This window comes from Pelodiscus sinensis, chromosome 13 (genome assembly GCF_052426305.1).
Source record: "Pelodiscus sinensis isolate ZL-2025 chromosome 13, ASM5242630v1, whole genome shotgun sequence".
Classification (NCBI taxonomy): domain Eukaryota; kingdom Metazoa; phylum Chordata; order Testudines; family Trionychidae; genus Pelodiscus; species Pelodiscus sinensis.
This window is the reverse complement of record NC_143064.1, coordinates 714,958-728,933: the sequence shown is the minus strand read 5'-3', so window position 1 is coordinate 728,933 and position 13,976 is coordinate 714,958. Positions and strand designations below refer to the sequence as shown.

Below are 13,976 nucleotides of genomic sequence, written 5' to 3'. Positions count from 1 at the left end.
CTGCAACCGGTGAGGGGCGCTCGGCCTTGGCCCGCAGCTTCCGGGCTGCTGCCAAATGCTCTAGGCCCTGGGGCTGCTCCTAAAGCCCCTGGCCCTGCCCTTGTCCTCAGCCCCCGCCCACGTGGCCCTGGCGGCCTGGGGGGCAGCGCTTTGTGAGCCCCAGGCTGACTGGACGCTGGAGCTCTCCCCGGGTTAATCCCTAGCGAGAAGAGGCCCCCCTGCGGCCCACCACTTGGCTCCCTGCACCAGGACCCGCTCCGCTGGCCTGTGCCGACGGCCACTGAGCAGCTGCTGGGGAGCCGGGCTAGGAGCCGCGCTGGACCTGGGCCCCCAGAGCCAGTGTCCAGCAGGGAGAGGGTACGGCCAGTCCTGAGCAGTCGGCCCTCAGAGCGAGATACCAGACCTGCAGGGTTTGTAGCCGCAGGCAGCTGAGGGACTCAAGTCGCCCCAGGCTAACCCGCTCCTGCCCTGGCTTGGCAGCTATCGGCCAGCGAGGCTGCGGTCAGGCCGGTGGCGAGCCCAGCCCGGGGCAGGGTGCCCACTGGCACAGCGCAGGGTCTGCAGGCTGCTGACTTTGGGTGTCTCCTCTCGCAGGAGAGCCCGCGCTGGCACTCATGGGCGACTGGCACCTGCTGGGGAGGCTTCTGGAGAGCGCCCAGGAGCACTCCACCGTGGTGGGGAAGGTCTGGCTCACAGTCCTGTTCATCTTCCGCATCCTGGTCCTGGGGGCCGCTGCTGAGAAGGTCTGGGGGGACGAACAGTCGGGCTTCTCCTGCGACACCAAGCAGCCCGGCTGCCAGAGCGTCTGCTACGACCAAACCTTCCCCATCTCCCACATCCGCTTCTGGGTGCTGCAGATCATCTTCGTCTCCACCCCCAGCCTGGTCTACCTGGGGCACGTCCTGCACCTGCTGCGTGGGCTGGAGCGGCCGCCGCGAGGGGCAAGCGGGGGGGCCCAGCCGGAGCGCGGGGGGCAGCACACGCCGCCCGCCCACGAGGGCCATGGCCAAATCCGCCTGCGGGGGGCCATCCTGAGGACCTACATCTGCAACGTTGTCTTCAAGATGCTCTTTGAGGTGGGCTTCCTGGCGGGCCAGTACGCGCTGTACGGCTTCGAGCTGAAGCCCCTGTACACCTGCGACCGCTGGCCCTGCCCCAACACGGTCAACTGCTACATCGCCCGGCCCACCGAGAAGACCATCTTCGTCCTCTTCATGACGGCGGCAGCCAGCCTGTCGCTGCTCCTCAACCTGATCGAGATGTACCACCTGGGCGTCACCACGCGCCGGCCGGGCCAGGCCGCCCAGGCCAGGGAAGAGCCCTTGCGGCAGGGCGGCAGAGCCAGCGCCAGGCCGAGGCCCGGTGACTTGGCGGTCTGACCGAGGCTGGCACGGAGGCTCTTGTGCCAGACAAGCACTGTCGCCCCGAGGCTGCAGCACAGGAGCCTGCTGCGTTTCCATGGAGACGGAGCATCCCGCCATGGGAATCCTGGGCCCACAGTGCAGCGTCCAGAGCCTGGGGCCGGCGGGCAGGAGGCAGGGAGCCCACAGGGACAGATGCTCCACCCCGTGCCTGGGCTGCCAGCCGGCTGGCCTTGCCCCACAACTGAGCTCCACGCCCGGGCCCTGCAGGGACTTGGACAGGGCCCACTGGGTCCCCTGGCTCGGCGGGCTGCTGTGGGAACAGGCTGCTGGGCCGAGGTGCTGCTCGGATCAGGAAGGCCCAGGCTCGCTGCAGCCACTCCCGCCACGCGGCCCTCCCAGCCCGGCGCCTCAGCCTGGGCAGCGCGCGAGCCCTCAGGAAAGCAAAGGCTGCGGGTGGGACACTGCGGTTTCAGCAGCAGCACCGGCTGCCGGCTCCTGGCAAGGCCCCCCTGGGACCCTGCATTTAGGCCCCTTGCCTGTTCTCCCGCAGCCCAACCGGGCCGGCGCCTGGCAGGGGAGGGGTTTGGTTCTGGGCGGCTCCTCTCTGCCCCTGCCCAGCGTATCTGCGTGCAGGGCCACCCGAAGGGAAGAGGCCCACGCCCTGCCCTCAGGACCCCGGCCGCACTGCGAGGGCAGAAGGATCCACGTCTGCCCTGGACCAGTCTCACCCCTGTTCACTTGCCTGAGCACAGCAGGCTGCTGCCGGACTTGCCCCAAGCGCCACAGTGACGCGGGGAAGGCGCCATCAGTGCCCCTGGAGCCGGGCAGGCCCAGTGCCCTGCAGGCCCAGCACGAGGTCCAGTTCAGCTCAGCAAGGCTCCTGGCTGCCTCCCACCCTCACTCTGCCCTGTCCCAGCCAGAAGCAGCCTCTGGAGCAGGCTGTGTTGCGCCCAGGGTGCTCCCTATGGACACGGCCTGGCCCCTCCCTGCTCAGCTCGCAGATGGAGGCAGGGAGGCCATGCCCCCAGCCGTCAGGAATCCAGGCCGCCCTGCGTTCGATGCTAGCCAGCACTGACCCTGCTGGCAGGGCCAGGCCCCGCTCTGGGCGGGGGCAGACAGCCCTGGCGAGGGGTGGGCGAAGGGCGGCACCTGCGGGCAGGTTTTTGCGTCTTTATTTGAAATGAATGGTTCTAGAGACACAAGGTTCGTCCTAACGCCCCGTTATCACTACGACAAGACCGGTGACTGGCTCACTCTCGACATGGAGACAGGGCCCGGGCCAGGTCCCTGACAATATATACAGCTCAGCCAGCGCCGCGTCCCGCCACCAGCCGAGCAGAAACCAAAGCACCGCGGGGAGGGTGCCAGGGGGAACAGCAGCGCTGGGGCCGGGGCTGAGCGAGCAGAGACCCCGGCCTGCCCAGCCCCGCAGCAACGAGCCGAGGCGCAGAGGTGTCTGCCTCCAGCTGATCGTGCCAGGTGAGCAGAGGGAGCGCCCCCCATTCTGCTGCAGCTGGGGGCAGAGAGGGCGGGCCCCTTGGCTCCCACGCCCGCTGCCGCGGCAGAGCTTCAGCGCCCCCCAGTGGCTGCTGTGATGCACAATGCAGGGGAAGCCAGAGCTCATGCAGAGCTGGGGAAGGGCCTCCAGGAGCCCCGAGATGAGGTGCCAAAGGCAGCACAGCCGGGCTCCTCTGGCTGCGCTGGCAACGGTCCAGCCCAGAGCCAACCCTGCTACCCACCACGCCCCCAGGCCCGGGCACGGAGCCTGGCTCCCTTCCCCCTGCTGCTTGGGCAGGGAGTTGGCCGCAGGCCCAGGGCCTCCTGGGGGGCTGCTAGGCCCAGCCTGCCCCCCACAGCGCAGAACAGTCACTTCCCAGACCCCGCGGCCCAGGGCTCACATCACGCCAGGCAGGGGAGACCCAGGCCAGCCCCGGGGAGAGGGCACAGACCCGTGGGGCTGCCGGCCGGGACAGGGACTGGGACTGGGACTGGCTCTGTCTCTCCACCCCAGGAAGAACGGGGAGTGGGACCCTGCCCCGCCAGGCAGAGCCAGGGCTGGTGGAGGGAGGGGACGGCCTGTCACTAGCATCAGGCAGGGATGGTCAGAGTCCTACAGGTGCCGGGCTGGTCAGGCCCCCACGCCGCAGAGCAGCCCCCAGCCCGCGCTCAGTCCATGTCCTCCTCCAGGCCGCCGCCCCGGCTGTGCTCCTCGTAGATCTCCCGCACGGCCAGGATGCGGTTCAGCATGCTCTCCAGCATGCTCCTGTCCATGGGGATGACCGAGTACCAGAGCGGCGACTCCGCGATGCACGACCGCTCGGGCTGCAGGTAGAAGACGTCGTTCCGGTTCCGCAGGCTCTCGGGACTGTGGCAAGAAGGGGCAGAGTGAACCCGCCCGGCTCCCAGGCAGCCCGAGCCCACAGGGTCCCTCTCCCCAAGCTGGAATGCAGTGACTCCCCAGGCCCGGCCCCCGCAGGGGAGCACTCCTCGGCCTCCTGCAGGGAAGGTGCTCATGAGCCAGGCTGGGAGCGCCTCTCCCCAGGGGCCTGGCCAATGCCCTCAGCGGGAGGAAGGGCCCGAGGCCCCGCAGCCACCTCTGCTGAGACCAGGTCCCGGCCTCAGCCCCGCCGAGCCAGAGCCGGCCTGGGGCTGCTCCCCTGCAGGCACGGGCCGACGGGCTCACGCTGCCCCCCTCCAGCACAGGACACTCACCACTTGGAGAGATAGAACTCGTAGAACTTGACTGGGCACCGCAGCGGGTTCATCCTGTTCTCCCGCTGCTCCAGGAGGGGCAGCTCCTCCTCCCGCTTCCGCTTCCCAGAGCTGCTGTCTGCAGAGAGAGGCCGCGTCAGAGCCGCGCAGGCCGGGGCAGGGCCGGGGAGACAGACCCGCGCAGGCGCCTACCTCGCCCTTTCTTCTGCCGCAGGGGGGCGTAGTAGCGGATGCTCACCACCTTGGTGGTGCCCCGGGCCGTGGTGCACTTGCGGGACTGGCGCACCACGTTGGTGAAGGACAGCTGCATGTGCTCCTCCGCCGTCTGCAGGCCGAAGAACTTGGTGTTGAAGAACATGAGGGTGTTGAGGAGGACGAAGGGGGAGTACACCCCCAGCTGCTTGCACTCCCACAGGTGCTCCTCCTCCACGCGGGAGAAGACGGTGTCTGCAAGCACAGGCACGGGCGGGGTCACGCTCGGCCGACAGGGAGCTGGAGGCCGCGGCTCCAGTCTCGCACGTCGGGGAGCGTGAAACAGGCACGGGGGCCCTGCCCCGGGTCTTTCCCCTGGGCGGAGGGAGCTGGGCCCCGGGGGTGGGCGAGGCCAACGCCTGTGACATGAGCCCTGCCCGGTGGAGGGGGAGCCCCGCTGGAGTAGCCAGGGGAGCTTGCAGGCCTTTGCCCCCCCCCCCAACACAGCTGGTTCATGCCAGCCCCAGGCCAAGCCAGAGCCCAAGTGGGATCAGCGTGGCAGGCCGGGCGCAAGCCCCCTGCAAAGCCCAGGCACACGGTGCCAGCCCGAAGCCTCCCTGGCAGGCCAGAGGCTGGGCCAGTTCCGCTACCCGCGCCCCCAGGTGGGTGTCAGCGCGGGCCCTGTGCCCTGGGAAGGCTGGCTCGCTTACTGCCTGGAGCAGGCCAGGGAGGGGACGCACCTCTGCTCTGGGCATTGGGATCCTGCTGGCCACAGCCGGGCGGTGCCCCCGCTCTGGAATGCCTGGCCCAAAGGGGCTAGAAGAAGGCCCCCCCCGGCTCTACAGACCCAGCGAGCCTGGGCCAGCCCTTGAGCTGCTCAGTCCCCGGCCAGGCCTGGCGTGGGGCCCGCAGGCTGGGAAGCCCGACCACGTACTGTTTGGGAGCAGGGTGGGCTGCCAGCCGCTCAGGGACTTGTTCAGCTCCTGCACGAAGGTCAGGTAGTACAGGTCTGTGAAGATATTCACCATCCTGTTGTTCTCCAGCAGGTACTAGAGGGGAGAGAGCAGGGTCAGTGCAGGGAGGTGGCAGCGTGTGGGGCACGAGAGGAAGTGGCTCCGTGCTGGGCCCCCTTGGGGCGCGCCCCGGGGGCTGCAGCTGGAGGGCTGCCGTGGGAGACGACGCTCACATCCAAAGGCCCCCCAGGTGGCAGTGCCCTGCTCCCCTTTATTCCCCGAACGTGCTGCGCAGCCGCATCCTCGCACAGAGCCCCCGGTACAGGGACGGCCCGTTTCTGCTTCACAAGCCCACGGAGCTGCGGACTCGGCTTGGGGGCAGGGATCACGGGCCTGCCCCCAGCGACGAGCAGCCCTGCCCCCAGCCCGGCGGCCCGTAGTCTCGCTGAACGCATTCGCCCCCAGGGAGCACACGCTAGTTCCTGGACCCGTTCAGAGAGCGCCTGGCCCCCAGTGCGATCAGCTCAGACAAGCGGGGGGGCGGGGCGGGCGCAGAGCCGTGCCGCTCTGTCCTCGCACAAGGTGGGATGTCACCTGGCAGCCAATGGATCCCACCCGGGTCAGATGGAACTGAGATGCCACGTCAGTCAAGGGCGGGTGTGATCAGTCGCTTGTCCCTGAAGAACCGCGGCTCAGGAGGTGCCAGCAGAGCCTCCTGCTGCCGGGCGCCCCGCGGATATTATCTGCACCGGACACTGGAGCAGCGAGGGCCACAGAACGGCCCCCCAGGGCTGGCTCAGAGCCGAGGCTGGAGGCAAAGGAGCCCGGCTAAGGATCGGCTCCCGTGTCCCTGGGGACGACGGATGTTCCGAGTGGGGCTGAAGCGCTGACATGGCTGCCAGACGCACTCCAGACTGACAGGCGGCATGTGCTCCAAGCCGGCCCGGAGAGAAGCCAGCACAGTGGAAACCTGCCCTGTCACCAGGCACGCCGCCCTTCTGTTGCCACGTAGCACCTGTCGGGCACGGCCACACGTGGCATGCTGGGAGCTAGGGATGCAGAGGAAGGGGAGGGCAGCGTGAGAAGGCCAGAGAACCAGCCCTGCCCTGGACATGCTGGGACCACGAGACGGAGCTTGGCATGTTCTGCCTTCAGCTGGAGGGGGACCGATGGGAGGATCGGGACCACGAAGGAGCAGGCCGCAGAACCAAGAGCCAGCGGAGGCCCCCGTGAGAGCAGAGCGGGTGCATTTCTACTGTCGCTCCTGGCACAGGCCAGTGGCCAACATGCCCCGAGCTGCAAGTCCAGCCAGAGGACACGGCTCAAGGTCTGTGCCGATTCTAGAGCCCAGGCGAGCGGTCGGCTCCTGACGTGTGCCCCCCTCGGCTGCCTCCTGGCAGAGCGCCCGGCGCCCTGCCCGTTCACACGCCAGGGCCCGGCGGGCGGTCTGAACTGCTGAGCCCCAGCACCGTCTGAAAAGCGCGTTGGGCAGCGCAGAGGGCCTGGGGCTCCAGCATGAGACGCAGCGAGGCCCTGCTCACCCCTAGACGCGCTGGCTGGTAGGGGCCAGAGACAGGGACGCTCCAACCCCCCCTGCAAGGAGCTCAGGGCCGGCAGAGGGCGCTGGGTCCGAAGCGTGGACGTGCGGCTGTCCTGGGAGAGTTGGGGGCCTGCAAACCGGAGACGGCAGCACGGGTGGCAAACTGCCATCGAGCTGGTGGAGCCTGTTAGGGCCCAAGGAACTTGGACTTGCCAGGTTCAGAACCAGCCCCCACCGGGCCACCGTGCATAGTGGGGGCCGACGCGAGACAGGACTTGCTTCCGCGTCTGCCCCATCTGCAGCCAAGTGCCCAGGTCTGGGAAGAGGCTACACGACCACGTGGCTGGCAAGAGCCCCAGGGGCAGAAGAAAGGCCAAAGGGAAGCGCCATATATGGAAAATAGTGCTCCGCTGCAACAAACCGCCAGCTCCCCATTCCCCAGCGATGCAAAGGGCCTCGGCAGCAAAGCAGCCGCCTGAGATACGGTGGGGACGGCTGGCGAGGGACCACGGGGAACCTCACGGACCTGCTAGCGGTTTGCAAGTATCCAAAAGGGGCTCACAGGCAGGAGGGGAAAATGGTTCTCCTGGCCTCTGAGGACAGGACAAGACACAACGGGCTCAAACGGCAGCCAGGGAGGTTGGGTTGGACATTAGGAGAAACGTCCTGCTTGTCGGGGGATGAAACGCTGGGATCAATTGCCCGGGGGGTCGTGGAGTCTCCACCTCTGGAGACTGTGAGAGCAGGTTGGACAGACGCCGGGCAGGGGTGGTCTGGCCGGTGCTTGGCCCTGCCAGGAGGGCAGGGGACTGGACTCAGTAACCAGGTCCTTTCCAGTTCTAGGACCCCAGGACGTATCTGCCTCTGATGGTCCTCAGGACTGAGCTACTGGTGGCCAACCTGCAAGCGCTGAGAAAGTGAGCCAACCGGCCCCCAAATGGAAGGAACGCGGGAGGGGAACAACAGGAACGCTCCTCCAGACCGAGAAGTCTTACTGCCCCTGTATAAAACTATGGGACGCCCACATCTGGAATACTGTGTACAGATGTGGTCTCCTCACCTCAAAAAAGATATTTTGGCCTTGGAAAGGATTCAGGAAAGGGCAACTAAAATGATTAGGGGTTTGGAACGGGTCCCATATGAGGAGAGGTCAAAGCGACTGGGACTTTTCAGTTTAGAAAAGAGGAGACCGAGGGGGGATATGATAGAGGTCTATAAAATCGTGAGTGGTGTGGAGAGGGCGAATAAAGAAAAGTTATTTATTAGTTCCCATAATAGAAGAACTAGAGGACACCAAATGAAATTAATGGGTAGCAGGTTTAAAACTAATAAAAGAAAGTTCTTCTTCACACAGCGTGTAGTCAACCTGTGGAACTCCTTGCCAGAGGAGGCTGTGAAGGCTAGGACTAGAATAGAGTTTAAAGAGAAGCTGGATAATTTCATGGAGGTTAGGTCCATAAAAGGCTATTAGCCAGGGGATAAAATGGTGTCCTTGGCCTCTGTCTGTCAGAGGCTGGAGAGGGATGGCAGGAGACAAATCGCTTGATCATTGTCTTCGGTCCACCCTCTCTGGGGCACCTGGCGCTGGCCACTGTGGGCAGACAGGATACTGAGCTAGATGGACCTTTGGTCTGACCCAGCACGGCCGTTCTTATGTTCTAAGTCAAAATGGGCACTTGGGTAGCACTGGGGGAAGTGTGGGGCCAGCCCCCAGACCCGAATGCCGCCTCTGGGACCTCTGCACCTCTCTGGGCTAGGGGAGGGAAAGGCTGCCCAAATGTGCCATACGGTTAGCAATCCGGATCTGCAGGTGGAGGAGGCAAAAATCTTCCTTCCCATCACATCCCTCTGTTCCCAGTCCTCCTTCGGCGCACTGACGCCTGCCCTGCTGGCTGCTACCGGTTGCCGTGGCCACGGCCAGAGCGTGCAGGGCAGGGTGTCCCAGCAGCTGCATTTCTCCAAGCACTTTACAGCAGGCAGGCCCAAAGCTGGTGAGTTTCACAGGAGCTTTGCGGGCTCCTGAGCCCACGGCTGCGAGGGAGGACGACCCTGCCAAGGGCAGATGGCTGATTTCCAACGACTTACAGGAACTCTGCTGACACCAGGCAAGCGGCCTCACCACCCTGCAAACGGTCCTGCATGGCCTTGAACCTCTCTGGGGCCGAGGGCACCACAGAACTGCCCAGGGCCGAAAGCCAAGTGGTTACCCGGGGCAGTGCCAGGTCGTCCCCCAGACCCGAGGGGCCTGGTGGGGACAGCGCTGGAGCCCTGCGAGGGGAAGGCTCATCGGTACCGGGTCGCGTCCCAGACCCGAGGGGCCTGGTGGGGACAGCGCTGGAGCCCTGCGAGGGGAAGGCTCACCGGTACCGGGTCGCGTCCCAGACCCGAGGGGCCTGGTGGGGACAGCGCTGGAGCCCTGCGAGGGGAAGGCTCACCGGTACCGGGTCGTCCCCCAGACCCGAGGGGCCTGGTGGGGACAGCGCTGGAGCCCTGCGAGGGGAAGGCTCACCGGTACCGGGTCGCGTCCCAGACCCGAGGGGCCTGGTGGGGACAGCGCTGGAGCCCTGCGAGGGGAAGGCTCACCGGTACCGGGTCGTCCCCCAGACCCGAGGGGCCTGGTGGGGACAGCGCTGGAGCCCTGCGAGGGGAAGGCTCACCGGTACCCGGGTCGCGTCCCAGACCCGAGGGGCCTGGTGGGGACAGCGCTGGAGCCCTGCGAGGGGAAGGCTCACCGGTACCGGGTCGTCCCCCAGACCCGAGGGGCCTGGTGGGGACAGCGCTGGAGCCCTGCGAGGGGAAGGCTCACCGGTACCGGGTCGCGTCCCAGACCCGAGGGGCCTGGTGGGGACAGCGCTGGAGCCCTGCGAGGGGAAGGCTCACCGGTACCGGGTCGTCCCCCAGACCCGAGGGGCCTGGTGGGGACAGCGCTGGAGCCCTGCGAGGGGAAGGCTCACCGGTACCGGGTCGTCCCCCAGACCCGAGGGGCCTGGTGGGGACAGCGCTGGAGCCCTGCGAGGGGAAGGCTCACCGGTACCGGGTCGCGTCCCAGACCCGAGGGGCCTGGTGGGGACAGCGCTGGAGCCCTGCGAGGGGAAGGCTCACCGGTACCGGGTCGCGTCCCAGACCCGAGGGGCCTGGTGGGGACAGCGCTGGAGCCCTGCGAGGGGAAGGCTCACCGGTACCGGGTCGTCCCCCAGACCCGAGGGGCCTGGTGGGGACAGCGCTGGAGCCCTGCGAGGGGAAGGCTCACCGGTACCCGGGGCGGTTGCGGGTCAACAGGCATCTCCACAGACCTGCCTTGGGATTTCTCCTTAGAGCTTGCAGCCGAGGTGTCCCAGCGGCATGGAAAGGGCCTGGTGGCCAGTGGGTGTCAGGCCACGGACCCGCTCCTGATGGTGAGATGAGCCCCCCTCCTGCGACCCAGCGTGCTCCAGGAACAGCCCCGAGTGGCTCAGGCGATGGACAGCGAGAGGAGGAAGATCCCCACCTGGACCCCCAGAGTCTCGGGCTCCAGGGGAGCACGTGAGCAGCTGGCCTAGCCCCCTGGAGTGCGAAACGGAGAGGGCCGGGGGCAGAAACGCAGTCCCTGGCACAGACTAGGCCTGTGCAGTCTGGTGCAGGAAACCAGCCCTGGCAGCAAGGTGACTGGTGGTGCCCAGCTGGGGAGCAGCGTGTGTGGCCTGACAACACGGATGCCCGAGAAGTTCCTGGCACCACGGAGATGCCCTAACAAGGCTGGTCCTAGCCCCACTCCACGGACTAGGGAAGGGAGACGGACCCGCAGGCTCAGCAGCTGGCCCGTCAGTGGGGCTATGAACAACACAGTCCTGGCACAGCTCAGGAAGTGGCTCCGTAGCCGCCTGTGCCGCCTCCGACAGGCACCCGCCGGAAGCTGGGTTTGGCCAGGCCTCTGGGACACCTGGCTTGACTGCGGTCTGAGCTGGGCCACTGGACTGACCCAGCACAGGCATCCCTGGCACCCTCAGAGCACGCTGCAGGGCAGAGGCAGGGGCGAAGGGGGAGGAGAACAAGAGGCCTGGGAAAACAGCCCTGAAGAGCAAGCCCCCAGCTAGAGCCCACAGAGCTGCTAGGGCCTGGGGGCAGGTCTGTGTGGGGAGTGGGGCCAGGAGAGGCGGGGGGGACCATGCAGCCCCTACCTGCTGGATGCCCAGGCAGAGGTAATAGATGCTGTCTGGCTCGTAGCGCTCGCCGTTGGGCCGCGTGATCTCCTTGACAAACTGGGCCAGGCCGTAGTTGAGCTCGGCCGCGGTGCAGGCCAGGATGTCCTCTTTGATGCGCATGGGCTTGGCTGCGGAGACAGAATAGAGCAACCTCAGGCTCCTCGTGTCAGGCCAGGCCCTGGGGCTCTGCTCTCCCCACTGGGCGCGGCAGCACTTACGCCCGAAGCGCAGCTCCTCTCCCTTGCTGGACTCCCCGCCGGCGTACTTGGCCTGCACCCAGCACTTCCAGGCGTTCACTCCGTACGAGTAGTTCAGTCCTGTGCAGCTGGGCTGGCTGCTCATGGAGTCCCGGGAGCAGCTTTCGGAGAGCACCAGGCGCTTCTGGCCCTGCAGAGAAGTGCACCGTAAGGCTGGGCGTGCCAGAGGCAGGCGTTACTCCCAGTCCCGGCGCCCCGGGGCAGCCACAGGCTCAGAGACCTGGGACCGGGCATGCTGTTCTCCAGAGCGCCCCCAACCGCAGCGGTGAGACGGGATCAGTGGGGAGACCAGCAAGAGAAGGTCACATGGGGGCCATGTCCAGACTGCGGAGATAAATCCAAGAAAGACACGCAAATTGCAAACCGCGTTCTTCCCCGGAAGAGGCGTTTCCGCCATTTGGCGCGTCTACACGGGGCCAAATTTCGGAAAAACCTCCTCTCCCAGCACGTCCCTTCTTCTGAAACAGCGGACGCACTCCTTGGGTGTGCCAGAGCGTTGCCAGGGTACCTCCGATAGCCCGGAAAAGCTCTGCAACGTAGGCATGGCCTGGGGTGTGAGCATGCCTGGCCCGCAGGACACGCCACCCTCAGCAGAGCAGCCCAGGCATGGTGGGCAAAGAAGTCATTAGGGCAGACTGGTGGCAGCCAGGAGCATGGACGGTCAACATGAGAGCAGCCCGCTCCCGTGCAGCGCCAGATGCACACATTCAGCGAGGCATCGGAGGCTGTGAAGTGCAGCAGCAAGTCGGCAAGGCGCAGGAGCTCTGAGATACCAAGCTCTCTGGGTCAGTGCACTCACCAGGGCGGATACAATTCAGATTTTTAAAAAACGTTTTAAATCTATAAAATACTAAACGTTTCATGCAAGACGAGCAGTGACAATTAAATCTCCCAGACGTGCTAAGTCTCGTGCAATGAGGTAACGGCTCTGGTCTGCCCAGCCGAACTACCCGCCCTTGCCTCTTGAAACTTCTGGGCTTTCCATCCCTGTTTCTCAGCAAACTCAAGTGACACGCAGCCAGAGCCAGGCTGGGCCACGCTGCTTCTGTGCCGTGCTGCGGTGGAGGCGCCCTGGGCCAGGCGCGGCAGAGGGCGGGAAGACACGGACTAGGGACAGAGGCAGCAGACAGACAGTGGAGTGGAGAGGGGAAGAAAAGGGAAGACGTTCCTCAGCACACACACAGCTTCCTATATTCCCCTCCACCCTTGCCACAGAAAACCTGCCCTGACTCCCGGGTGCGAGAGCGTCTGGGAAGGCCCGGACGCAACGCACTCCCTGGGCGAGAAAGGAGCCATGCCGAGAAGACGGTGCAGGGCCCGGCTGCAAGAATGAAACCTCGTAAGGAAAACCGCTCCTTGGGAAAACGGAACCCAGCGAAGTCCGGCAGCCCCTACCGACTACCCAACCCTGCAGCCTCACATGCCAGTCTCTACGGTGCTGCCGGGCTATTCGTTGTGCTCGAGTGTTTTCAGGTACAGACTAACACGGCTCCCGCGCAGAGACCTGCTTCTGGGCAGTCTGTGGCTGAAGAACAATGTGGATCAACGTGGCAAAGCATCGCTCTCAAGACCCTCTCGCTGCCTTTTCGTACAAAACTTCCTGCCTCTCGGGGTGGTTAAACGCTGGAAGAAGTTGTCTAGGGAGGCTGTGGAATCTCCATCTCCGGAGATATTTCAGAGCAGGCTAGACAGACACCTGGCAGGGATGAGCTAGACGGTGCTTGGTCCTGCCACGAGGGCAGAGGAATGGATCCGATGATCTCTCGAGGTCCCACGGCCAGTGCGCTAGGATTCTAGGCGTGTTAACAAGTAAACTCCCAAGCGCTTCGCTGGGGTGGATGTTGCCAGAAAACAAGCGGAGCTCAGCTAATCCTCGCGGCTTGTGTAATTCGTGCCCCAGGTATGCAGGACAGACAGACGCAGTAGGAGAAATCGAGAGGTGCCGCTGAGAGTAATTGTCTTATTTCAGGACAGTATTCGCACCCCTTATTTTGGAACAGACCAGAGCGGTGATGCCGTAAGCCTGCTCCCTATTGGACGTCAGCGTCACTCAGCTTTCCCAAAGGAACCCCGTCCTGTACTTGTCTCCAACAGGGCTGGCTCCACAATGAAGTGCGCCCTACGCACAGTCCGTATTAGATCTGCATCAACCTGACCATGGCAGCGGGAAGGGGAGAGCTAGCAGTAGGGTGTAAGGACACCCGGCACTCAGCGTTCGGAGGTCTTGGTGGCTAGAGCTAATCACATAGAAAATGACAAGAGAAGAGTTTCAGCACAGCTGCCAGCCAGCAGCTCAGGAGACTGTGCAGTCGCACGTGTGAAACATCGGTGTAGCGCGGCAGATTGCGTTTAGTAAACAGAAGTGCCATTGTGCGCCATTTAGTTCTTACCGCTCCTCTCGCACTGCTCCCGCATCGGCAGCGTGGCGCAGGGAGTGAGTATTATGGGCTATTTCCTAAACTAATAAAAATCTAAACAAAGGACAGAGTCCCCCTTCCGTGCTGTACAAGGCGTCCTGCGCGGTCAGTTAACGTGTAAGTGATCAGATCAGCACCATGCCCTGAAGAAACAGGTGAAGAAGCAGCCGTGGGAAACCTGATTGAAACCCAGGATTTTTGCAGTGATTTCAATCTGCAAACAGCATCCCCAAGGTCTGCGTGGAGCCCCAGGAGCAGGACACAAGGCGGCAGGCTGGCTGTTGTGTTGTGTTGCACTTAGAGCCGAGCAGCCTTTCTCCCTCGGAAGGGAAATCTGGAGCCAGAGGGCACCTAGCAGGT

The 13,976-nt window shown here is 64.9% G+C and overlaps 2 protein-coding genes across 4 annotated transcripts in view; one reads left to right on the top strand and one right to left on the bottom strand.

Moving 5' to 3' along the window:
- Positions 1-599: 599 nt before the first annotated feature.
- On the top strand, positions 600-2,386 carry LOC142825860 (gap junction alpha-3 protein-like). Its single transcript, XM_075918007.2, has one exon. The coding sequence runs from the start codon at positions 615-617 to the stop codon at positions 1,377-1,379; it is 765 nt and encodes a 254-aa protein (XP_075774122.2). The 5' UTR covers positions 600-614; the 3' UTR covers positions 1,380-2,386.
- A 134-nt stretch (positions 2,387-2,520) lies between these two features.
- ZMYM3 (zinc finger MYM-type containing 3) overlaps positions 2,521-13,976 on the bottom strand; it is a 59,780-nt gene continuing 48,324 nt past the window's right edge. For 2 of the 3 annotated variants that reach the window (XM_075918002.2, XM_075918001.2), the window contains exons 20-25: positions 11,161-11,329; positions 10,919-11,070; positions 5,203-5,317; positions 4,269-4,523; positions 4,077-4,194; positions 2,521-3,729 (exon numbers count right to left, since the gene is read on the bottom strand). In XM_075918002.2, coding sequence (XP_075774117.2) covers positions 3,531-3,729; positions 4,077-4,194; positions 4,269-4,523; positions 5,203-5,317; positions 10,919-11,070; positions 11,161-11,329 — 1,008 coding nt within the window. In that variant the 3' untranslated portion in view covers positions 2,521-3,530. The remainder of the gene's footprint in view (positions 3,730-4,076; positions 4,195-4,268; positions 4,524-5,202; positions 5,318-10,918; positions 11,071-11,160; positions 11,330-13,976) is intronic. The other variant, XM_075918003.2, reaches the window with a different exon arrangement.